This window comes from Prionailurus viverrinus, chromosome B1 (genome assembly GCF_022837055.1).
Source record: "Prionailurus viverrinus isolate Anna chromosome B1, UM_Priviv_1.0, whole genome shotgun sequence".
In the NCBI taxonomy this organism is placed as follows: Eukaryota; Metazoa; Chordata; class Mammalia; order Carnivora; family Felidae; genus Prionailurus; species Prionailurus viverrinus.
Genome location: NC_062564.1, coordinates 137,827,988 through 137,853,411, shown reverse-complemented (window position 1 = coordinate 137,853,411; position 25,424 = coordinate 137,827,988). Strand labels below are relative to the sequence as shown.

The window sequence follows — 25,424 nt, the reverse complement described above, 5'->3', positions numbered from 1 at the left end:
CTGTGCCTAACTTATAAATTAAACTTTATCATAGGAATGTATGTATAGGAAAAAGTATATTTAGGTTTTGATATTGCCTGTGGTTCCAGGCAATTTAGGTTTTGATATTGCCTGTGGTTCCAGGCATCTACTGAGGGTCTGGGACCATATACCCTACAGATAAAGGGGACCACTCTACATTAAAAAAAAAGGCTATTACCTGGAAAATTTTTTGCACAGATGAAGCAAAAGTGTCTAACACATCAGGGTTTAGAAAATCCTCTTTGGTAGCAATTCGTCCATTCAAGTAGTAGCTAAATTATTCAGAAAATATTCAGAAACAAACAAATAAACAAACTTTACTTTCTGCTTTTAAGTTAGTTGGCTCCCTTGCTCTCCTTCCTACCTCTTCCCACCCCTCTGTTATTAAGAAGAAGAAGAAGAAGAAGAAGAAGAAGAAGAAGAAGAGAAAGAAGAAGAGAAAGAAGAAGAAGAAGAAGAAGAAGAAGAAGAAGAAGAAGAAGGAAGAGGAGGAGGAGGAGGAGGAGGAGGAGGAGGAGGAAGAGTTGTTCTAGTAAGAAAAGACCAAGATGGAAGGGAATCAGTTACTCTGTTTTGAAAAGACATAGTCACAGTGCAGGTACTTACGGGTTACCCGTTCTTTGGCAAGCATATTGATCTTAGCTACTTATCTGCTCCATGATTTAAATGATAGTATGCCTTGATCTTATAGAACCTACCACATTATTTAAAATAAAGTTAAAACTTTTGTTTTATTAATATTAAGTGTGTAGTACAGTGCTGCTTGAGATATTATTTGTTTCTTATTGGAACTATGCATTAGCAGTTAAATGAAAACACGTTTTTGAAAACTAAGTAATAAGTAAAACTAGCATTACTTTCTTAGTACTAAGAGCAGGAGACATACTTACTGGTGCCATGTAACTGAATCAATCACTTCTCCCCCAGCCTTCAGGAAACTAGAAAAAGAAATCTATTATGATCTTCACTTAATCCTCATATGCACAATATATATATGTACACAATATATGCACAGGAGTTTCATTTCTTAGAAATGGGCTGGTTACTGCTTTAGTATCAGGCCAAGTACAAACTTCCTAATTCTTATACAAATTATATTGTAGGTTCCATTTGCCCCCAGATTCTTGGTATTCTGAGCCAGTCAATCTTTTCCTCTTTTGGTAAAACATTTGCTTAGGTAGCAAATGGTTTAATAACATGAGGATTCTCCACCAGAGAGAAATATTATTTTTAAGAAAAGTGGTTCTGCTTCCTCTAGTTCCTACCTCGTTAGCATCTTGACAGTCTTTCCTCGAGGCTGGCCAATATCAGGACCATACAGATTCACAGTTTTGAAAGTGGATTTTTCTAGAAGTTTATGCAACTTGACAAAATCTTCTCCTAACTGCAATCCATCGATGAAAATACCAGCCTTCTTCCGGAAACTGTTAGGTTCTGAAAGACAGCAATTCTCAAAATAATTATGTATGTAGAAATTTTGCATTTAAAAGCAAACAAAGGGGCACCTGGTGGCTCAGTCGGTTAAACGGCTGACTTCACCTCAGATCATGATCTCGCGCTCCGTGAGTTCGAGCCCCGCGTCGGGCTCTGTGCTGACAGCTCAGAGCCTGGAGCCTGTTTCAGATTCTGTGTCTCCCTCTCTCTGACCCTCCCCTGTTCATGCTCTGTCTCTGTCTCAAAAATAAATAAATGTTAAAAAAAATTTTTTTAATAAAATGAAAAAAAAAACCACAAACAAAATGGCAGCATATAAAAGCAGGAAAACATTTCCTAATTACAAAAATTTAGAGTCCAAAGGCAAGAATAGTAAAACCTCCCTTTTTATAAAGAAGATACTTCAGTAAAACAAAAATTTAAATGACAAAACTGAAGTGTGAGAGGGCACTAAAACAATTTGAAGTTAATTAATGGGGATATTAAACTAATGGGTATTTTGGAAATAGTCTACATCCAGTCTTTAATAAACTAATTTACTTTAAAAAGACAAAAAGTTTGGGTAAAAGGGGAAGACATTTAAAAACTTATATCTCAATGCCATTAAAGGTCTTATTAAGACTGTTCATTCACAGCCACCTAGGTGGCTCAGTCGTTAAGCCTCCGACTTCAGCTCAGGTCATGATCTCGAGGTCTGTGAGTTCCAGCCTCACGTCAGGCTCTGTGCTGACAGCTCAGAGCCTGGAGCCTGCTTCAGATTCTGTGTCTCCCTCTCTCTGCCCTTCCCCTGCTCTCTGTCTCTGTCTCTCTCTCAAAAATAAATCAACATTTTAAAAAATTGAAAAAAAAAAGACTGTTCATTCACAAATCAGATGTACAGGTGAGCTTAGAAATGGCCATGCTGAACACAAGGGAGGGGGACACAGAAGTGTTCAATCTACTTCCCCAAAACACCTTGCCCAGGCTCTCCCTTCTCCTTGTCTCTGGAAAACAGACCTCTTCCTTGCAAAATGGAGCCCAAGGAAGAGGAAATCATGATGGCATAGCTCTTTTATCTTACTCTGAAGAGCACGGGTGGGGAATGGGTTCAGTAGAAAAGTAGGGAGGGAGGGATATATAGAGATGTGTAAGGATGGGTTCAGATGACCCATTGTCCACGTGGCTGCCATTATTCAAAGTCGTTCAGCATCTAGCTAAGTAAGATATGGTTACCTCTACCCCTATATTCTATGTTCTGTGCTTCAATTTGCCAGTAACTCTCAGCAACCTGATCTCTAAATCTGCCTCTAGACATTACTATAATACACACCACTATAGACATATATCTTATTTCTTTGCTTGCCTTCTTGTTGATCTGCTTCCCTTCCTCTAGGATGGATCTCCCAAGAAAGCAGGGACCTTGCTCAGGAGCCAGACTACCTGGGTTCAAATCCCAAGTCCTCCACTTGGTAGCCCAGCATCACACAGTTATTTATCTAAATTTTTGTGCCTGCTTTGGTCATGTGTAAAATGAAAGTCATAATTGTATCCACCGCAGGGTGGTTATAAAGATAAAATAATACTTATTAAATGCTCAGAGCTGTTCCGGGAATGGAGTATGTGTCCATGATATCACTACATCTCATTTCCCATTTTTTTTCAGTTCCATTGGCTCATGTGTGGAAAAAGCACCAAAAATATGTTTAAATGAATGTGGCTGATCATTAGTACTTTAGTTAGAATTTACAAGTTCCTTGCAAAAAAGTCAAGAAGGAAGGAAACAATCAGGAGCTTGACCTGGGTAGGATTCTATACTAGGAATTTCTAGCTTAAGCATATCATGACGGTTGGGATGGAGTTGCTAAGATAAACTGACAGGTGGAGAAACAGAGAAAGAAATGGAAGGGGGGTAAAAGCAAAGTGCCTGCTTTACAGTTTTGCTGAGTCCAGCCTGCCATCCGTAATAGGATTAAGTGACCCTAAAAATGTCAAGTGAACCTGAGAGCTGTGGAAGTTTCTGGGTCCAACTAGTTGTCTTCAGCTCAAGTAAAACAAAACTGGGATTAACAATAGGTTCTGGGATATATAAAGGAGTTTTCTGCCATAAGCAGAAAAGTTGCACTGTTGAGCACAGGTACAAGTGTGCCAAGCCAGAAGAATATTTGCTAATATTAAAAAGAATGTCATAGGGGCGCCTGGGTGGCGCAGTCGGTTAAGCGTCCGACTTCAGCCAGGTCACGATCTCGCGGTCCGCGAGTTCGAGCCCCGCGTCGGGCTCTGGGCTGATGGCTCAGAGCCTGGAGCCTGTTTCCGATTCTGTGTCTCCCTCTCTCTCTGCCCCTCCCCCGTTCATGCTCTGTCTCTCTCTGTCCCAAAAATAGATAAACATTGAAAAAAAAAATTAAAAAAAAAAAAAAAAGAATGTCATAAATAGGAACAACTAATGCCAAAGGGTAATCTCCTTGTTAGTGAAATGTCCCTGGGGGCACTTACCATTGCCTAGTTCCCAAGAAATGTTATAATTCTTGGAAGAGCAATAATCCAGGAGCAACTGAGCATTAGAACTGTTCCACTGCAAATCTGCTGTTCGTAGTAAGGCATTTAGACCAAAGATCAAGTCCAGTCCTGAGCAATTTGCAAAAGTATACAGCATATCCACGGAGCTCCCTAAAAGAAAAATAGTGGCGATTTGATGGTTAGGTCAGCACCACAATAATGAAGGCCTCCAGATTTGTTCTCCAGTGAATTACCATTTTGGTTGTAAAATTGAGGGAATTACAATCCTGAGTTATAAGTGAGAGACAAAAAAACACACAGGCAAATTAGAAGATTAAAAAATTAATATGACTTAATTACTTCAGCTCTTGAAGCAACTTTCCGTGCTGAACCATGTAAAGTACCAGAAGCTTTGGTCTGGCACTCAGGTCTTGTTGATTCAAATGACCTCAGGTGACTTCAGGCACAGGCCAGACTGTCATTAGTCAACATAAGCCCCACTCCTCATAATTTAAACAGGTCTACTCACAAACTCAGTCACAAAATATTTTGGGAAATTTAGCTATATTTAAAATTATTTTTTGGAAAATTCATGTATATGACTTATTAATTTTAAATAAGTAAAATTAGACTTCAAAAGTTGGGCCTAGGGCTATAGATCCGTGGTTTCCAAACTATGTGCCAAGGGATCCTGGCAAACCTCAATACATTCACCACATGGTTGTCAGATTTAGCAAACGAAGATACAGGCATCTGGTTAAATTTGAACTTCAGACAAACAATGAATAATTTTTAATGCAGGTCTATGCAATATTTGAGAAATACAATAAAAAAATTCACTTATCTGAAATTCAAAGTTAACCAGGAACCCTACTCACAGGGGCACTACAGGAGCCTTTAAACTTATGAGGGAAACAGGGTTCCTGGGTGGCTCAGTTGGTTAAGTGTCTGACTCTTGATTTTAGCTCAGGTCATGATCTCACAGTTTGTGAGTTCAAGCCCTGTGTAGGAGCTTTGCACTGAGTTCGAAGGCTGCTTGGGATTCCTTCTCTCCTTCTCTCTGCCCCTCCCCCACTCACTCTCTCTCTCAAAATAAATAAATAAACTTTAAAAATAAATAAAGAGGGACACCTATGTGGCTCAGTCAGTTAAGCCTCTGACTCCTGCTCAGGTCATGATCTCACGGTTCGTGGATTCGAGCCCCGCTTCAGGCTCTGTGCTGACAGCTCAGAGCCTGGAGCCCGATTCGGATTCTGTTTCTCTGTCTCTCTTTGTCCCTCCCCTGCTCACGTTCTGTCTCCCTCTCTCTCTCTCTCTCCCCTCTCTCTCTCTCTCTCTCTCAAAAATAAACATTAAAAAAATGTTTAATAAAAATAAATAAACAATTTACAAGGGAAATATCAACCGTGTTGGACACGATGAGAACTATTACTATTAGGTTGTTTGGACCTAACAACTTAGTAATTGAAACACTTAGGTATTTCCTTGGGGCTAAGTAAGATGTGAAAAAAACTTACTGAGTCACTACAGTGCCATAAACTTTTGGGAACTTTTGAACTCTGCTTTTCTAACCATTAGCTTGTCTAAAATCACTTCTTCAGAGTGGCAACAATGTCGGTCCGAATATCATCTTTAAGTCAGGTATCATATGCACAAGTCTGTAATTTTCAGGTATAGTTAGAGTTATTTGCTGAATAGAAATTCACTCTTGAACTCTCCTAGTTTAAAAACATCTAAGTGAGGGGCACGTGGCTAGCTCAGTTGGTTAAGCGACTGACTCTTGGTCTTGGTTCCAGCTCAGGTCATGATCTCTCAGTTTATGAGTTCAAGCCACAAATCGGGCTCTGTGCTGACAGTGAGGAGCCTGCTTGGGATTCTCTCTTTCTCCCTCTCTCTCTGCCCCTCCCCACTCATGCCTTCTCTCTCTCTCTCTCTCTCTCTCTCTCTCTCTCTCTCTAATAAATAAACTTAAAAAAAAAATCTAAGTGAATTCCTTGGATCAGCATAACAATGAAACCTAAATTTAATACTGCCGATAAAGGCTGGGGGCAGAACGGCTCTAGCAAGTTGTTTGAGTTATTTAGGGTGTTTGCTGTGTCACCCACTTCCACAGGACTGCTGCCTATCATCAAGGAGTTACAGACAACAGGGGCTGAAAAGCTCTCCTGTCCTGTGGCCCAGCATTCCACTGGATCTTGAGCCACACTTTGGGCCAACACAGAGCCTCCAGGGTTATTGACTTCTCCCCAAACCTCCACCCCCATTTTTCTCTGAGGAAACTGGCACCAAAGAAATGAAGTGCTTTGCCCAATACACATGGCTATTTGGTAGCAGTGCCATTACGAGAGCCTGTTGTCAAGGGGTGACTCGACTGTCTTAGTCACAGCCCCGTGTTAGACCTGTGTATTGCAAAATCATGAGGCAGAAAGTTTCCTGGATCAGGAATCCTAACACCTGAGTTCCAGCCCTGCTCTCCCACTTACAGATTGTACAACGAGGTGACCCCTTTGCCCTGCATGAGCCTCAGCTATGCATCCACGATCCTGGAACTAGCACCATCGTGTGCCGACTCACAAAATTGAGGTTGAGACAACATATGTGAAAACTCTTTGTAAATCATAAAAAGCCGTTATACACATTAGGCACTGTTATTACATACTCCCTCTATGGCATTTCCACAAAGCCTGGAATGTTTGCATTTTGGAGTATTTATTCAACTTATGCTTTACTCTTTTTCTATTTCCTTTTTCCAAATGCAATTGGAATTTACATAGCTTAAAATTCTATTGTACACCTCCTACAACAGAATAGTAACATCTCCTAGAATATGGGCTGTATACTACTGAGTTAGACTCTACTCTTAAAAATAAAACCAACAAAAACACCATCCAGCCTACTCCCTCCTCAAAATAAGAATAAGAAAACTCACAGCTAATTTTCTACTTCCCAATTGTTACCCAGTCTCTTGTCTCTTACTTTATGAGAGGGTAGAAAGACCCCTGGGACAAAGATAATCTAAATGGCACATTAAAAGCTGGCACTGAAAGAAAAAAAAAACAAACAAGAAGAAACAAAACAAAAAAACTGGCACTGACTCTTTCCCTGGCATTATGCCTTGTCCGTTTATACAAATGTGTCCAGTTCTAGCGAGTGATAGAGGTAGAGGAGTCAGGCGATGAGGAAGAGAGGTAGAGAAGAAGGAGAACAAAGAATTAGCTCATTAAATATGATTATTGTAATAAGAAATTTCATTATGCAGTCAGCCACACCCAGAATTACATCTATAACATTGCTTCCTTTTCCTGCCTAAACAGGTTTACAAAGTTTGTAGTCTTGTGACAAATGTTTCTGTCATCTTCTACTTAAGTGAAACCCACCACCTAATGGGTCCTGTAATTAGAAAACTGACCTATATCTTCTAAGACACCTGTATTAAGGGTGCAGGCCACTGACTAAGCAATTAACCTCTCCTTGCCACAGTGGACTTTTGCTATTTCCTCCATTGGACAATGCCAGCCCAAGGTACTCACACATTACCAACCTCAGTCATCAGTGTGGAACAATGTGTGAAAACATCTATTAGCTTCTGAGATACTTATCACTATATTGAGTTGGTGCCCAGATGAACACAATTCCCATCTATATGTTTCTAAGACACGTATATTAAAATAAAAAAGATTCAAACCAGGAGGCAAATGTTTCCAAATACAAATCAACAATCTATATTTGTTAGATATTTGAGCATTGCCGACAGGGTAGCTGCAGTTATAATGACCCAGTTACATAGTTAGTGAAGGAACTTCTTCTGGGACAGGAACTATGAAGGTCCTAGTCCCAGAGGCAGGGGAAGATGGTAGAAATGTACTCTCTTGATTCCAGAAAGATCATGTGAGCTAGGAAATCTTTTTTTTTTTTTTTAGAAAAATTGAAGATAAACTAGTATAAAGTTTAACACGATACAAAATAAAGTAGAAATTAATAGATTATCTAATACCATGGAATCTTCTCTTAGCAGGCCTGTATCATAATGATTTATTACAGGTGAGACCTTACTGATATGGGTCTCCTGTCACTCCTTTCTTGGGATCTGAAACAGGCCTGCCTTATGCCAAATTCCATTCAACCACAGGTCATTTAATTAAAATGTCAGAGTAGTCCCCCTCCTTTAAAATGTAATAAACAATTTAGAGGACTCTATTAACATGTAAACCATTTTCTGATTTCTTATGTGTCACATTTCTTTCCGTACCTTATAAATACAAAATACAAAAATTAAAACCCACTGGATACATTGAAATCCAGACAGTATACGATAAATAATCTACTTTCAGTAATATACTCTTAGAAATGCCGAGGGACCCAAATTAACTTCAAGATAATTTATTTTCCAAAAATCAAAAGAAGACAGTTGTATCTGAGCAGATTATTTCCTTAACTGAGATCTGGGGCAATATCATCCCTTAGTTGGGTATAAAACATCAACTTTCAGATAAAAATAGTTCTCATAGTTAAGTAAGGATTGCTTGGTTCCAGTTGTTTTGAAGCTCTGCATGCCAACATCATCCCATTTTGAAGACTGGATAACTGTTTCAGTGAATGGAAATAAATTCCTGGTTAGTCGAGCTAGTTCTACACAAAGCCACAGAGGAAATAAAAAAAGAGAGCGCTTCTTGATGGCCAAGACTGTCTGATATGACTCAGTCTTCCACTACCTAATGGTACACCTACTCATGATACGGGTTGCTTCTGGGAGGAGAGAGAGAGAATGGATGACGAGGTGTGAATGGTTTTCACAATTTACTCTTTAAAAAAAAAGATTTTATTTTTAAGTAACCTGTCCACCCAACGTGGGGCTCGAACTCACAACTCTAAGATTAAGAGTTGCGTGCTCTACAGGGGTGCCTGGGTGGCTCGGTCGGTTAAGTGTCCGACTTCAGCTCAGGTCATGATCTCATGGCTTGTGGGTTTGAGCCCCACGTTGGGCTCTGTGCTGACAGCTCGGAGCCTGGAGCCTGCTTCAGATTCTGTGTGTATGTCTCTCTCTCTGCCCCTCCCCTGCTCATGCTCTGTCTGTCTCTCTGTCTCTATCTCTCTCTCTCAAATAAATAAACATTAAAAAATTAAAAAAAAAAAAGAGTTGCGTGCTCTACAGATTGAGCTAGCCAGGCACCTCCACTATTTATTCTTAATACTTTTGTATTTTACTGTTCCATGAGCAATCTATCCATGTCTTCCTTGACTTCCTAGTTCTTCAGAGCAGGAAAGGTCACTATTAGCTCGTGAATGAATGATTTTTCACTTCATGGCTAATAGGCAAAGTCAGGTGAAGAAAAGAAAAACAAAACAAAACAGAAATTCAAGATTTCCCATTAACTCCTGATAACATTTGAGTATTATGCAGCTTTATACAACTGCAGTAGGGCTTATGTGATTCAAGCCCAAGTTCAAACTATCCATGTATTCTGGGGGCTGGGACACCTGCAGGTGCCTTTCATCTCTTACTTGAGTAAGTGCTATTGTTGAACTTTTTCTGATACTGTTCTCTGAGAAGCAATTGCTCCTGGAAGGGCCATTCCAACTGTAATCTCTTCTCTACGTCAGAAGGGATGGATCCAGATTCACACATATCTGCAAAGGGAAGAAATAGTTTAGAGAATCTGTTTTCACGGTGATAAGGTTGAAGTCCCACACATTTATTTAGTTACCTATTTATGTGACTAAAGCAGGATAATTATGTTCCTGGTTTTTAGGTAGGAGATCAGAAAAAGATATATTCTGTTACATGTCAAATTTGCAGCTAACCAATCACCACACACACACACACACATAAACAACCAAGGGCAGGTTTCCTAGGAACCACTGGACATACATCGGACACAGATATACTGGACATAACTTCAAGTTATTTAACAATTCAGAAAATTCCTCAGAAACTTGAAATTACTAGAGAATCCCACTGAAGAAAACAGTTCAGGGCGCCTGGTGGCTCAGTTGGGTAAGCATTCGATTTTTGATTTTGGCTAAGGTCATGATCTCACAGTTTGTGGGTTCAAGCCCCATGTTGGACTCTGCACTTCACAGCGAGGAGCCTGCTTGGGATTGTCTCTCTCCCTCTCTCTCTGCCCCTCCCCTGCTTGCGCTCTCCCTCTGTCTCAAAATAAATAAACATTAAAAAAAAAGATAACAATTCAATTCTCTTACAGTTCGCTTTCAAAATACATAAAAATTTGTTTCGCTGGACTATAGCTGCTTTGTGATGATTTCTTCTTGCCGCAATAGTAGGACAGGAAATGGTGACTTTTTCTTTTCCTTCAAATATGTTATCCTCAAAGCTTCTGAGACCACAGCACGTGTGCTCGGAAAACTCAGCCACTAAACTGTCGGTTGACTGTGCTTCTTTATCACAAGGCAGCACAGCCGCTGCACGCCTGCTGCCAGGACTGGCGACCCGCCCATAACTTCCTTTCTGGGAAGCTGCACATTCTGACTTTCTGGCAGCTGGTGCCTCATCCATCCCTGGGCTCACAAAGGATGCTTCAGAGGCACTGGCACCTCCCCTCTTCTACCACACATACACACAGGATGGAGAAAATTGATGGGGAAAGGCCAGTTTCCTGTCTGAACTTAAGAGACCTTGCAGATACACATGACAGATGGGAATGGTCAAGTCCCAACATCAACTATTCCCATATGTTATGTTAAGAGAACTCTCCTGCTTTTTTTTTTTCATTTTTTTCTAATTAGTCTTCTATTAGTTTTGGCCCAATTACTGATGAACTGTTCTGGAAACTTCCTAACTGAAGAAAACAGAGGGAAAATATGTAATGTATGAAATAATGACATATTATTCACTAATATATACATTATACTGACATTATTGTAATTCAATGACACCTTATTTCTCATAATTGGTAAGATAATGACTCAACTTCCATTTGATGCCTGCATAGCACTTACGAAAGACATAGAGCAAATCCTCATCGCTCACTAAGGCAGGTTTCTCAGGGGGAACCAAAAGACTTCAAATTATCTGAATCACCTGAGAAGCTTCTAAACTCATAATCTAAGGTTGGAACACAGAATCCAAATATTCAAACTCACCCCAGGTGACTGGATTGTCAATAACGTTTGACAATCACTGCCCAATCAGTGAAGTCTTAAAATCCATTCTAAGAAGCAGAGTGTACCTCAACAGCCTCTTGTTACACCCTTCATCCACATTCTATTTTCAAAATAAATGGGTTTCAGTCGATCACTTATGTCTTCAGCTGGAAGTACTCTTTTCAAATTGACACATTTCTACCCACACACTCCTGCTAAGCAGCTGTGTCCTTCAGCTACAACCATTGTCCTATTTACAGCACAATTAACTCTCAGTTATGCCCAGCACACATTTTTTTGGTGAGGTTTCACATTCATGAAGACACCAGGAGGAGGAAACCTGCCCACTGCCTCCTCCTTTTGTGTGGGTGCCTTCACTGGCCAGTTGGGAGCCCTTGATTTCTTATTAATTGTTAGATATCAGCAATAACACTTCTCTGAGAATGCTCAAGCCTGACTCAAGTGAATCAAAACATATCGTGAATCTTTAAAAAGTTCACCCTGGTTGACTTGAGACTGCCAGTAACTTCTCTCTTCAAAGGTTGGTTCTTTCTTGGGATCAAAAATGAGAAAGTCTGTCTTGGTGCCACCAAATCTCAGGTATGCAGGAGACAAACCTCTGGCCAAAGTACGAAGCTTTGTAGAACTGTTGGAAGACAAGCAAGAAATTAAAGTTATTTTTTTCCAAGACAATCCAGTGAAACATGTTTACTCTCTTCTCTCTAGATGGACCTATTTCTTAATATCTAGCTATACAGGAGGGAGGGAGGGAGAAGTCCAATGGCTATCACCGGGAAATCTTCTCAGTCTGAATCTTTTTTTTTTTTTAAGTTTATTTATTTAGAGAGAGAGAATGGGGAAGAGGCAGAGAGAGAAAGAGAGAGAGAGAATCCCAAGCAGGCTCTGTACCATTAATGCAGAGCCCAACGCAGGGCCATAACCCATGAACCGTGAGATTATGACCTGAGCTGATATGGAGAGTTGGGTGCTCAACCGACTAAGCCATCCAGGCACCCTTTAGTCTGAATATAATTGCAAGGTCGCACTTCTAGGCACCTGCAGGCAACTGGGACCTCTGACTCTGGCAAGAACTTATATTTTAACTTACAAGTAGGCTAGCATTCAGTACTTTCAAAAAACTTGTAACCTTTTATGATTGATGGAGGAAAAGAGGTTAAGAGACTAGAAACTATAGGAAAGATGACTCTGTGTTTTTTGAAAAATAGACTGTCTTCAAAAATTTATGTTCCAGAGAAGTTCATAAATGACTTAGGATTCTTCCTCTTCTCCCTAGCTCCAGCTTTCAAGGAAAACCATACTTCTAAATTTAAGTCAAATGAATTAGATAGATAAGATTCTAATTCCTATCATCAACAACTCCAATTTGAGCAATTCTTTTTTATTTTTATTTATTTATTATGTATTTATTTATTTATTGAGAGACAGACAGAGTGTGAGCAGGGGAGGGTCAGAGATAGAGGGAGACACATAATCCAAAGCGGGCTCCAGGCTCCAAGCTGTCAGCACAAAGCCTGACTCAGGGCTTGAACCCACCAACCGTGAGATCATGACCTGAGCCGAAGTCAGATACTCAACTGACTGAGCCACCCTGGCACCCCTTCAATTCAAGCAATTATAAATGCATATCTCATCAAGTCAAAAATGCTCCTGATAGGTGCCTAGTATGTGCTCAGATGGTACCAAATGCTATAGAATGGAAGTAAAATGATTTATAATCCTTTCTCTCAGAAAGGTGAACATGTCATGAATATTTAAACAAAATTAAGAAAATAGGAGAGCCAGATAACAGGGACGGTTGCCATACATTTCTGAAGTCTCATACATGTGATTATGGCCACACTGTGCTCTGAATTCTCTTAAAACACATAAAACCAATGCTGTGTAGTTCTTTGGAATGGTCCAATTAATTAACTTACATGTAGGTTCTTTCAAATTGGAAAATCATTCTAGGAGGACTAACTGACAATACCTCTTAACATCATAATAGAGACCTTACCTAAAATTTAAAATTTTTTAAATCTAAAATTTTCGGATATTGCTTAACTATATACACTGCTATGTAAAATGTTTGAAAGATGTCTTCAGGGATGTCTGGGTGGCTCAGTCAGTTAAGCGCCCGACTCTTGGTTTTGGCTCAGGTCATGATCTCACGGTTCATGAGTTTGAGCCCCATATTGGCCTCTGTGCTAAGAGCACAGAGCCTGCTTGGGATTCTCTCTCTCCCTCTCTCTCTGCCTCTCCCCTGCTCGCTGTCTCTCCTTCTCAAAAGAAATAATTTTTTTAAAGATATCTTTATTTATGCCTAGGGAAGAGAAATTCAAAGATGGAAATAGACCAAAGGATATAAGTCTCCTGCATTAAAAACTTCAGTGATTCCTCCTCACCATTTTTACTGTACTACAGGCACTTTTGCCTTCATGGTCCAATTCCTCCATTAAAAAATACTGAAAATTATATTTTATGATGATATTTCTATAAAGACAAACGCTATTGTATTAAAATATTTTCTTTGACCTAAAAGTTCATTTTCTTTGGATCTTAAAAGAACTTAGAGGAGCTCCTAGGTGGCTCAGTTGGTTAAGCATCAGACTTTGCTTAGGTCATGATCTCGAGTTTGTGAGTTTGAGCCCCACATTGGGGCTGTCAGCACAGAGCCTGCTTGGTATTCTCCCCGACTCTTCATCTCTGCCCCTCCCCTGCTCGAGCTTTCTCTCTCAAAAATAAACAAATAAATCTTAAAAAAAAAACTTAGAATATTTTCATGGGTGCCTAAATATGTCGTAGGTCCTAGAATGAGGAAATGCAGCACAAAGTGAGGCTTCCAAAATGTTATCAGCTTGGGATTTGGCACTGACGGAGACATCTGTTGGCACCAAAGAACACCAGGAAGGATGGCCTCTGCCATGAAATCCTCAAACAACTTGAAAATAAACAGAAATGCTAACTTGGACTATGTAAGGATCAGAAGAAACCCGCTTCCACTTTGCTACAAACCCCAATAAAAAAAGCTGTAGGGAGGGGAAGAGAGCACTGTTATTTGACGGGCACAGAGTTTTAGTTTGGGAAGATAAAGTTTGAAGATGGCTGATGGTAATGGTTGCACAACAGTGGATATACATTTAAAAAAAAAACTTTTTTAATGTTTATTTTTGAGAAAGAGAGAGACAGAGTGCGAGCAGGGGAGGGGCAGAGAGAGAGGGAGACACAGAATCCCAAGCAGGCTCCAGGCTCTGAGCTGTCACCACAGAGCGCGACGCGGGGCTTAAACTCAAGAACCACGAGATCATGACCTGAGCTGAAATCAGACACTTAACCAACTGAGCCACCCAGGTGCCCTAACAGTGGATGTACTTAATGGCACTGAGTTACATACTTAAAATGGTTAAATGGTAAGTTTTATGTTTGGTATATTTTACCACAATTAAAAAAAAACTGCATCGTGTGATTTCAGCAATGAAAATAATATATATAGAAGGAGATAACGGGTCATTACTATGTACTGAGATGGATGGTAGACTCTTTTCTGATTTTATGAGTTTTCCATAATAAGCAAATGACATTTTAATTTATACAACGTAGTTTTGTGTATATGTTTCTATTTTTTTAAGACTAGGTGAAGAAACCAAAATTTAGTGAAGGGACACATAGCTATCCATTCATTAATCAATAAATATACATGGCAGGCCCACTCTGCCAGGCATTATGCTAGTTTCTGGGGATACAATAGCAAATAAAACAGAGATTGCTCTCATATAATTTACAATCTTGCATATACATATACATATATACATACATATATATGTACATATATATACATATATACATATATATATACATATACATGTATATATATATACATATATACTAACATTATGCTAGTTTCTGGGGATACAATAGCAAATAAAACAGAGATAGCTCTCATATAATTTACAATCTTGCATATATATACATATATACACATATACATATATATATACATACATACGTATATACATATGTATACATATATACATATACATACATACGTATATACATATATATATACGTATATATGTAAGCAAGTAAGTAGGCAATTGCAAAACAGTGTTATGAGAACATACAAAGGGGATCCTAACCCAGACTTTGGGCTGGGCTGTGGTTAGGGGTTTTCAGGAGAAGTAGTTTCACTGTTAGACATTCAAAAGGAATAAATCTAATCCAGATCAAAGATAGATGGGATTGAAGCAAGTGTTCCAGGTGTAGGGAAATGTCCATAAAGACCAGAGGTAGAAGAGAATATGGCACCGCTGAAGAGCTAATGGGTGTAGTTAGAGCCTACAGATTGAGAGCAGGGAGAGGACAGACTGGAGAGGCAGATAGGGCTGTACCATGTAGGGACTATGAGCCCCCATGTCCTGGAATCCAATTTTCTGTGAGGGCAATATGGAGCTATGGAAGGATTTAAAGCAGTGGAATGGCCTCACTAGCCTTCCATTTTAGAAAAGAATCTCAGGCTGTAGTGTAAATAACTGAAGAGAAGGACCAAGACTGTGGTCACATTTATATAAACTGAAAGTGATGGGCTGAGGTAAGAGAACAGCAGTGGGGATGGAGAGAGGTGGATACATTCAGGATACCTGTGGAGGTAGAACTACTAGATTCGGTGTTTAATTGGATATTGCAGAAGAGTCAAGGATTACCCCTGGGAAGCATGTTGGAAAATGGTAATATTTGCTGAGATAAAGAACAGGTGATAGACTGGAGATGGCCATGAGGGCGGGGAAGGGGCACAGTTTTGTAGAATTTGAGATGCTAAAGGAAAACCAAAAAGAACATACTTCCATCTGGCCCTTGGTCATGTGTAACAGGAGCTCAGGGACACATCTAGGCGAGGTGCAAGATGTACAGTCCTCGATCTAAATGTCGGTGACTAGTAACCCCCAGCCCACAGGTGCAGAGACACAGCCCTAAAACTGATATAAGGTACTTCCTCAGAGTCTCTTGAGACTGGTTCTGTTCCCCTGCCTTTGGCCAGGCACTGATTTCAGTCCTCAGCATTTTGATTGCATTGGATGATAGAGGAAGCTCATTTAGATTTGTTATGTAGCTGGTATTCGCAAGCAATACGAGACACTGGTGCTCTCTGGGAAATGGAGGGAAAACTAGCACAATGTAGAAGGAGCTATGGTACCTCAAGATACATATCTGTGCACAGCCCGTGTCAGATGCCCGAGTCCTAGAGCCTGCTTCCCAGAGATAGTGACTATACCACCTCGGGTCACTCTCGGTCACATTGCCCTGCATGTTCTTCAAAGGATTCACCACTTTCTGAAATTAACTTACTTATTTGCTTGGTTTACTACCTGTCTCCCCTCCACCCCTGTAAGTTCTTATCTGTCTGACTCATCAGAATCTCCTTAGCACCTACATAAGTGCAAGGCACACAGCTGGCGCTTAATAAATATTTGTTAAGTGAATGAATAAGCGAGTGCTCCCTGGTGAAAGGGCAAATAGAGCCAGACAAAGACTGTTTTCTGAGCACAATAGAAACTCAGTGCTATAGCTCCTGCCAAGTAAAGGAAGTCACGTGTTGCAAAGTGTTGGTATTAAAGACCTTTTTGACTATCTCCTTTGCAGGGGAACATTTCCTTATTTTGAGAAGACAAGATTGATGTTCTCTGACAAAAACCAGACTTTAAACAGCTGCAAAACGAGTCCTAAAAACAAAATTGATCAGAGATACACTGTTTCTATCACAGACAGAAAAAAGAAAAGGGGGCGGGGCCTCTACCACCACCACAGCGGTATGGAAATAACAAAAGGACACATAAAAGCAGCCGCAGATATTCCATTTACGGAGCAGTTTATTGAGAGAGAGAAAAGACTACAGGTATTTTTATCTTACCTTATGTGTAAAAATAAACTGCTTGTCTCTGACACAAAGGCAGAGATGCGCTGGAGCCAGCTTGTACTGGCTCATACCAGCTGTGAGAGCCAGTTGTTATATTTTGAGAACAAGTTGTTAAACTCTTGGCAGTTTGAAACCAGCCATGGTGGGAGTATATATACCACAGAAATCAGAAAAAAAGAAAAACAAAAACAAAAACACAAAACACCATAAATCAGTTTCCCCTCGTCCCCAAGAGCCAATTGCTAAACACTTCCCAGCATACCACTGCATGAATTCGAGCCCTGAAAGTGGATGAGACCACTCAGGAGATTCCGTGATGTGAAAAGAAGGCCTAAGCCAGAGGCCTGAGGAACATCCAACATTTGAGACAAGCTAGAGAAAGAGACGAAGTGTTAAAGAGGCACGGGAAACCCCCAGAAATGGAGGCAACATGGAGTTTCAATCGTCAACCTTGCCAAATGCTTCCAAGAGCCTCCATTACTTTGCTCGGGCTGCGGTAACAAAGTACCACAAACCAGTGGCTTACACAGGGAAATTTACTTTCTTAAAAAAAAAAATTTTTTTTAACGTTTATTCATTTTTGAGAGACTGAGAAAGACCGAGCACAAGCCAGGTAGGGGCACACAGAGAGGGAGACACAGAATCTGAAGCAGGCTCCAGACTCTGAGCTGTCAGCACAGAGCCTGACGAGGGGCTCAAACTCGTGCACTGTGAGATCATGATCTGAGCCGAAATCAGACACCTAACCGACTGAGCCATCCAGGCGCCCCATAAATTTACTTTCTTTTAGATGTGGAGGCTAGAAATCTGAAATCAAGGTGTTGGCAAGGCCACGCATCCTCTAAAGTTACCTGGGAAGGATCCGTTCCAGGTTCTCTCCCAGCTTCTGATTTCCCTGTGGCAGCGTTTACTCCAGTCTTCACACAGTGCTCTCTCTGTGTGCATATCGGTCTCCAGATTTCCTCTACTTGCAAGGACATCAGTCATAATGGATTAGGGCCCCTTCCATTCTGGTACGACTAGTTCTTAACTAATTATATCCTCAGTGGCACTATTTCCAAATAAGGTCTCATGCTGAGATACGGGGTTAAGACTTCAATGTATGAATTGTGGGGGACACTGAGAAATTAAACCCATGACTGAGACCAAATAAGATACAGACTGAAAGGTGTTTATTGGATTTTGCAACAAAAGGCCATTGTGATACTGGAGACATTGATTTTATGACACTATGATAGGGACATCGTGAAGGTGGACCAAGGAAGGAGTGGGCAGGCAGTAAGGAAGGCCACAAAGGGGAAGAGAGAAAGAGGGCAGTTGCTGCAGACGCATACATACAGGGTGGTGTTTGAGACAGGAAAGACTTGAGATTTTTCTACGCTGTGGGGAAGGACTCAGTCAAAAGGGAGAGATTACATAAGGGGGAGAAGAGAAGAGATGACTGATAGAGCAAAGTCCTTGGGGAGGCTACAGGGCACACAGCAGAGCTAGAAGCGCTGGCGTGAGGAGAGAGAAAGGAAGAAAGCTAGACGTGGCCATGGTATGTATGCAGATTTGGTGGCAAGAAGAAAAGGAAGTTCTTGTCCAGTGACTTCATTTTCTTTGGGAAACAGAAAGGTGGTCATACATAGGTTAAAAGTGATGAGGTAGAAATGGGTTCAGAGTTGTAAGGACGTGGAGAATGAGAGAGGCAGAGAAATGAAGAATTGAGGGGTAGCCCTAGGGCCAAGTAAGTCTGGAGGCCACGAATTTATAGGGCAACCCATGTGGCTGGGACATTCCCCTCTGCCCCAAGAGCTAATAGCCCAGCTATTTAGGGAGGCACATTAAGACAGGAGGCAAAGGCAAATACAAAAAAGTGGCTTATTAATAGGCACTATAATTCATAATCAGGCAATATTTTTCCTCCCCAGACTTCATGGTAACCTTCCCCTGAAAAGGGAAACTGTAGCTAGGTTTGGAGCTACAGGTTTGGGTTTGGCAGGAAGAACCATGGAGCAGCAGTTTGGGGATGTTATCACAAGAATGATTCATGTGGCAAACCAAGAAGCCCAAATGAGATATGGAAGAAAGAGAGACAGGAAAAGGCTGTCCAGTGGAGGTTAAGTAACAAATAGTTGTGGTGGATCCACAGAGTGAAAATGTAAGAGGGTAAAGAGTGTGGTCCAAGAATGGGAGATTTTCATTTATGACTTCAGATGTTAAAAGGTTCTTAATGATGAAAAGAGGCATGGCCGTGGCATGAAGTGGTTGAAATGGGGTGAAGCGGTGTGTGCTAGCAAGCTGGCTCCCTAATAGCAAGTGCCCTGTTTCTTAGCACTTGCCAATTTCCGTGGTGTAAATACCCACCAGGGCTGATTCAAGATGGCAGCATTGATGCCAGTGAATGTGGAATTGGGAAGAGCTGCACACATTTCATAAGATAGTACAAGCTGGTTCCAATATAACAGTGAGTGACGAGTATTATGAAGCATGGGTGTGAAGGGATTGAGAGACAGTTTATCCAAGTGCACCTGAAGTCATCTAGGATGATGGTGGAACGTGGGAGGGGAAAGAAAACTGTGAAATCAATGCCAATCTTTCATCGATAGTCAGAATAAAGCACAGCGCAGTGATAAGGAGCATAGGATGAGAGCCAGACATAGAGGAGTGTACCTCACACTGGAGTCATGACCGTCATCTCTAGCATGCACTAGGTTTGTGCAAACTCAGTGTTTTGGACACCTGGCATAAAATATTTTACTCGATCCCGAAACAAACCAGAGAGGTAGGTATCATTATTATCCTCTTTTTACAGACAAGGAATCTGAACAAAAGGAGGCTATTGCCCGAGGTAACAATCCAGTAGGGATTTGAACTACATTCAAAATGGTGGGCAATCACCTAGAAGGTGCATTGGTGAATGGGAAAAGGGCTGCAATATTGGAGAATGCATAGTTTCTACCCCAAAGGGCTACCTCAGGGAAGTAGCCACGTCTCTTTCTCCACTAGGGTCTTCAGAGAAGAGCCAAGTTTTAGCTAGGGTGGGAATAGTCTGTGAGGAGGATAAAGCAGGGTTACTATGCAAAGGGCTCCAGAGAGCACAATGAAAGATTTGGGAGAGAAGGGAACAATGAGCACTTAATCAGGGAGAGAGTGCTTCTTGGGGGTCAGGAAATGTGAGTCTATGGCTTGTAACTGTTCTCAGTTCTGTTTCTCTGGCTGTGGTTCATTCTCTCAGCAATAGGCACGCAGAGGGCCTGAGGTTATTTCCAACATCAGTTTTCAAAACGTGCACCTGACGTTGATAGTAAGTGACTTTCCAAATAAGAAAAGCAATTTTGTCCCTGAAGATGCAGGAATCTGATTACTGAAAGTCATTATTAATAACTATTCATCAGACTGGCAAAAAGGAATGAACTTTGCTGGAAAAAAATAAGCAAACCTTTATGAAAAGCAAGCACAACTGCATTATTACTGCTGTCGACATTTAGCACCACCTTTCCTGCTCGTAGAGTCCCTACGAACTCTAGCACTGACTCGCACTCTCCTTTTTTACCTCGTGTTAGAGGACTGTGCTTGTGTCTGTATCTTGTTTGCAATGTGGGCTTCATTGCCAAGACAGTAACCACTAGCCAATGTGGCTAGGATTTGAAATGTGGCTAGTCTGAATTGAGATGTGCTAGGAGCATAAGATAGACCCCAGATTTTGAAGACTTGATGTGAAAAGGAGTGTAAGAGATCTCACTAATATTTTTATATTGATGACATGTTGAAATGATAATACTTTGGATATTTTGTGTTACATAAATTATTAAAATTAACTTCACCTGTTTCTTTTACCTTTTTTAAACATGAATTACCAAAAAAAATTTTTTTTTTATTTTTTTAAAGGTTTTTGTTTAGTTTTGAGAGAGACAGAGACAGAGAGCAAGCAGGGGAGGGGCAGAGAGAGAGAGAGAGACACAGAATCCAAAGCAGGCTCCAGGCTCTGAGCTATCAGCACAGAGCCTGACGCTCAAACTCACAAACTGTGAGATCATGACCTGGGCCGAAGTTGTATGCTTAACCGACTGAGCCACCCAGGCGTCCCACCAAAAAGTTTTAAATTGCACACGTAGTTTGCATATGAGGCTCACGTTCTATCTGTTGAGCAGTGCTGGTCTCAACACTCCATTCTTTGAGGGTCAGTGCCTGTTCAGAGCTCTGCACATCGGCTTAGGAAGTTTTTGATCAGGTTGTTGATTACCTCTGGGAAGAAAGCAAACTGAAAAGATGTTCCTTTCCAATTCTAGATTGTTCTATCATTGGCACTTAAGTTCTGCGCACTCTACGTTCTCTAACTGCAAATGTGGAAAAACAAAACAAAACACATCTGTTTGCTGTGATGGGAAACCAGAACCACGCCATCTGATTAAATTTGCTTAGGATTCTGTTGAAGCACCTCAGAGGTTTGGGCCCTGATTCTCCTACTCTCGGGTCAGTGCTTCTTTTCATTATATCAATCTCCTCAATTTGTTTCTGGACAATCTTTTTCCTCTATACCCTACCCTACTGCTTTAAGAAATATAAACTGCTTACTTTGATTTTGTATACTCTTGTCCCTGCAATTAGTATCTAGGTCCAGACTCTGCTCCTTCATGAACAGCTGGCTGACTAGGGGCCAGTTACAGAGTTTCCCTAAACCTCAATGTTTTTTCTTTTTTCTTTTCTTTTCTTTTCTTTTCTTTTCTTTTCTTTTCTTTTAATTTTCAATGTTTATTTATTACTGAGAGACAGAGCGTGAGCAGGGGAGGGGCAGAGAGAGAGGGAGACACAGAATCCGAAGCAGGCTCCAGGCTCTGAGCTGTCAGCACAGAGCCCGACGCGGGGCTCGAACTCACAGACCGCGAGATCGTGACCTGAGCCGAAGTCGGACGCTTATGCAACCGAGCCACCCCAGCACCCCTCTTCATTTTTTAAAATGGAGATGATGGGGCACCTGGGTGGCGCAGTCGGTTAAGCGTCCGACTTCAGCCAGGTCACGACCTCGCGGTCTGTGAGTTCGAGCCCCGCGTCAGGCTCTGGGCTGATGGCTCGGAGCCTGGAGCCTGTTTCCGATTCTGTGTCTCCCTCTCTCTGCCCCTCCCCCGTTCATGCTCTGTCTCTCTCTGTCCCAAAAATAAATAAAAGACGTTGAAAAAAAAAAAAAACTTAAAAAAAATAATAAAATGGAGATGATAATATCACTGACCTCATAGTTTTGTAGGAAGGAATAAATGCATTAACACCTAGGAAATGCTACGAACGGGGCCTGGCATATGACAAAGGCTCAATTATTTTAATTACCCTCTCCTTATTACTTGAGCTTTGCTCTGCTCAGCCATTGCCATCTTTGCCTGAGCGGCTTCCCCTTTGAGGAACGGTACCAGAACAACACCCATATCACAGCTATTAAGCTTAGTGTTGCCTTCTGAGATGGCCAGGTCACTTTGGGCACTGTGCTAACCACCCTGGCGAGAGGGACTCTCAGACCCTCATGCAGAAGCTAGGTCTTAGCTGAGAGCGAGAGGGAGGGAGCTCCTGCTTATCTGAGCCTCAGTCTTTTCAGATCTCGCTGGGAATAGTACGGAAGGGCTTGCAGATGCCCCTGAGGAGCAGGCATGAAGACAGCCGCTGCCAAGGGAGTGGACTGGTGTGGTCAGGAGCCCGTATGAGCAGGAATACACGGAGTTTTATCTACTGCACAATATAGTCTTTTGGTTTTCATTATCCTCCAGCCTTCAACCAAAAGGTGGGGCCAACAGGGAAGAAAGAGTGCTATGGGAGACAAGAGACAAAGGTATCACCCTTGCTGAACTGCAGACTGGAAGTTCTGTGTGTGTTGGGGGTGGGGAGGATGAGGATGGAGCTAGTCCATGTGTTAGCTTGACTGCAGGGCCATCAGGCCTGGACCCTAAAAGTCATGCTGTAGGTTTTTTCCTTTGGACGTGTTTCTCCAGGAAGAATCTCCAGATGCCCTTCCTTGGGGAGGGGTGGGCACAGGCTAGCTGCAGCAGCAGAACAGGACTTGAGTTCTCCCGTTTCAGGAAAGTGGTTTAGTCAGTGCCTCTGTTTTTAGCAAGGCACCCCCAACACCCTCTCTTTTCCTATCATCACCCCCCCACCACCTCCCAAGCTAGCCTGAGGTGCTCACACATGGGGCCCTGTAGTTCAGCATTTCTGCAGAGTAATCTGTCTCCAACCACCTGCTGTGTGGTATTCAGCTTCCTATTCCCAAGGGGAAGGGCAAAACATGGGGGTTCCTCTCCACCAGGAAATTCTCCCTCTGCTACCACAGGGAAAGATGGAAGTTAACTCTGATGGAAAGAAACACACAGAGAACTGGTGAGTGGTTAGCAATACTCCTCATTTTCCAAGAAGAAGCAATGAGCTTAAATTTTGAACACTCTGTGTCAAACACTGTGCTAAGCACTTCTGTATTGTCTCATGAAGTCCTCAGAACAATCCCACCAAAAGGCTTTAGAAGTTCTATTCTACAGGTGAAGGAATTGAGGCTTGGGGTTGCCAAGCAACCTGTAACAAGCAACCCACCCAACTCTGGCAGAGATGGGAATCAAGTTGGTGTGGTCAGACTGCCAATCTCTTAACCATTAGGCTACCTGCTTTTATGGGCAGAACAAATGACTGAAATTAGCAATGGCAGTTCAGCTAACAGAGTGGGCGCAGAAAGGACAGGGTGTGGGTGTCTGGCAATGATGAGATTCCCAGCTGTGTGTGTTGGCTGAGGTGTGGCCATCTCTGGAGGCTCTCATGATCTAGATGAGTGGCCTAGATGACCTGGGACTGTCCCTGAAGCTCCCTGTCCTGGGATCAGCCTGCATTTAGGAGGCGGGGGCCAGTGAACATGCACCAGTTTGTCTCTTTCAGGGGAGAAAAAAAATTACAGCTGATTTTGCAGTCTCGTGTCGGAAAAATATCTTTTTATTAAGGCTCTGTAAGTCACTGCAATAGTCTCCTAGGTCTCCTTTACTTAATATTTAGATTTTTTTTAAAGTTTATTTCTTTATTTTGAGAGAGGCAGAGGCAGTGAAAGTCGGGGAGGGACAGAGAGAGTGGGGGAGAGAGAGAATCCCAAGCAGGCTCTGCAGTCAGCACAGAGCCCCATAAGGGGCTTGAACTCATGAAACCGTGAGATCATGACCTGAGCCCAAACCAAGAGTCGGAGGCTTAACCAACTGAGCCACACAGGTGCCTCTAATACTTAGATTTTTTAAAAAATATAGTGTAATCCTGGAAATCTCTGTACCTTGTGCTCAACTTTGCTGTGAACCTAAAACTGCTCTTTGAAAGTTTATTTTAAAATATATAAAATTTTATTTTACACACACACATACACAGCACACACACTTACTCTTCTTTGAGACTTTTAACATCTGACTTCTTTTCTTTTTCTTTTTTCCTTTTAACCTTCCTAACAGAGTTTAAGCGAAGGACGCCTGGTCCACAATCTTACCTGTCCTACACTGTGCTGCAAATTCAAGGGCTCACAGGCTCCAGGTACACTTGCCCGAGTCCCCTCCTCCAGAAGTGTTTCTGGGGCAGGTGGCAAGTTTCTTTTCCAAATTTCCCCGTCATACCTGGCCCTCAGTTGGCGCTCAGGCAGCACTCGCTGAATGAATGCAGGCGGGAACCAGCGGTTTGGGGGCGGCTGTCACAGGAGAGGGAGGGAGGAAAGGCGGGATGGAAGGAAAGAGGCAGAGACAGAGAGATCAAGGTTCCCGGGCGTGGCTGTCAGGAAGACAGGACCCAGGGACAGGCAGAGGCCGGCGCTTACCCCAGGAAGGTGAGGAACCGCGGGTCCGTGGCCAGGTTGGCGTCGATGGTGAAGGACAGGAAGGCGGGACTCACCAGGTGCACCGGCCGCTCGGTGGAGAAGTCCAGCTCCGCGGCGGCGTCCGCCTGCGCGAGTCCCATCGGGGCGCGCGGGGAGAAGGGGCCGAGCGGCCCCAGGAGCAGCAGCAGCTGCGGCAGCGGCGACCCCGGCTTCCAGCGCAGCGGCATCTCGGGCTCACCTGGCCGGCCCACCCGCGGGGGCGCCTCGCAGCGGGAGCCGGGACCTGGCGCACTTCCTCCCGCCGCGCCACAGCGCCCTTTTCTCCCTCGCGCCTCACCCCTCCCACCGCGCCCTGCAACCCTCCCACCGCGCCCTGCAACCCTCCCACTCCTGCCCTGCAACCCTCCCCCGGCTCCCTCTTCTCGCCGCCCCGCCTCCCCCGCTCACTCCCACTTCCTAGCACGCTTTCCCCTCGGGGCCGGTCACGCCCACTTTCGAAATCACCCACCCGCGCTCGGAGGGTGCGGACGTGGCCGGATACGTGCGTCCAGGAGGCCTGGAGGGGGAGCGCCCGCGGACCAGCGCTGGGCATCCCGAACCCCGGAGCGCAGGGTCGTGGCCCGCGTGCCCCACTTCCAGGCGTCATCGGGGTGGCGCCGGGTCTAATGACCCTCAGCTAAAACCTCC

General features: G+C 42.6%; 1 protein-coding gene across 2 annotated transcripts in view; it reads right to left on the bottom strand.

The window, feature by feature from the left end:
* The window catches only part of HPSE (heparanase), a 40,064-nt gene extending 14,993 nt beyond the window's left edge, over window positions 1-25,071 (bottom strand). Inside the window, exons 1-7 of one of the 2 annotated variants that reach the window (XM_047856901.1) lie at window positions 24,738-25,071; window positions 11,532-11,677; window positions 9,433-9,558; window positions 3,928-4,101; window positions 1,287-1,455; window positions 912-959; window positions 200-293 (exon numbers count right to left, since the gene is read on the bottom strand). In XM_047856901.1, coding sequence (XP_047712857.1) covers window positions 200-293; window positions 912-959; window positions 1,287-1,455; window positions 3,928-4,101; window positions 9,433-9,558; window positions 11,532-11,677; window positions 24,738-24,964 — 984 coding nt within the window. In that variant the 5' untranslated portion in view covers window positions 24,965-25,071. The remainder of the gene's footprint in view (window positions 1-199; window positions 294-911; window positions 960-1,286; window positions 1,456-3,927; window positions 4,102-9,432; window positions 9,559-11,531; window positions 11,678-24,737) is intronic. The other variant, XM_047856902.1, reaches the window with a different exon arrangement.
* Between the last annotated feature and the right edge of the window lie 353 nt (window positions 25,072-25,424).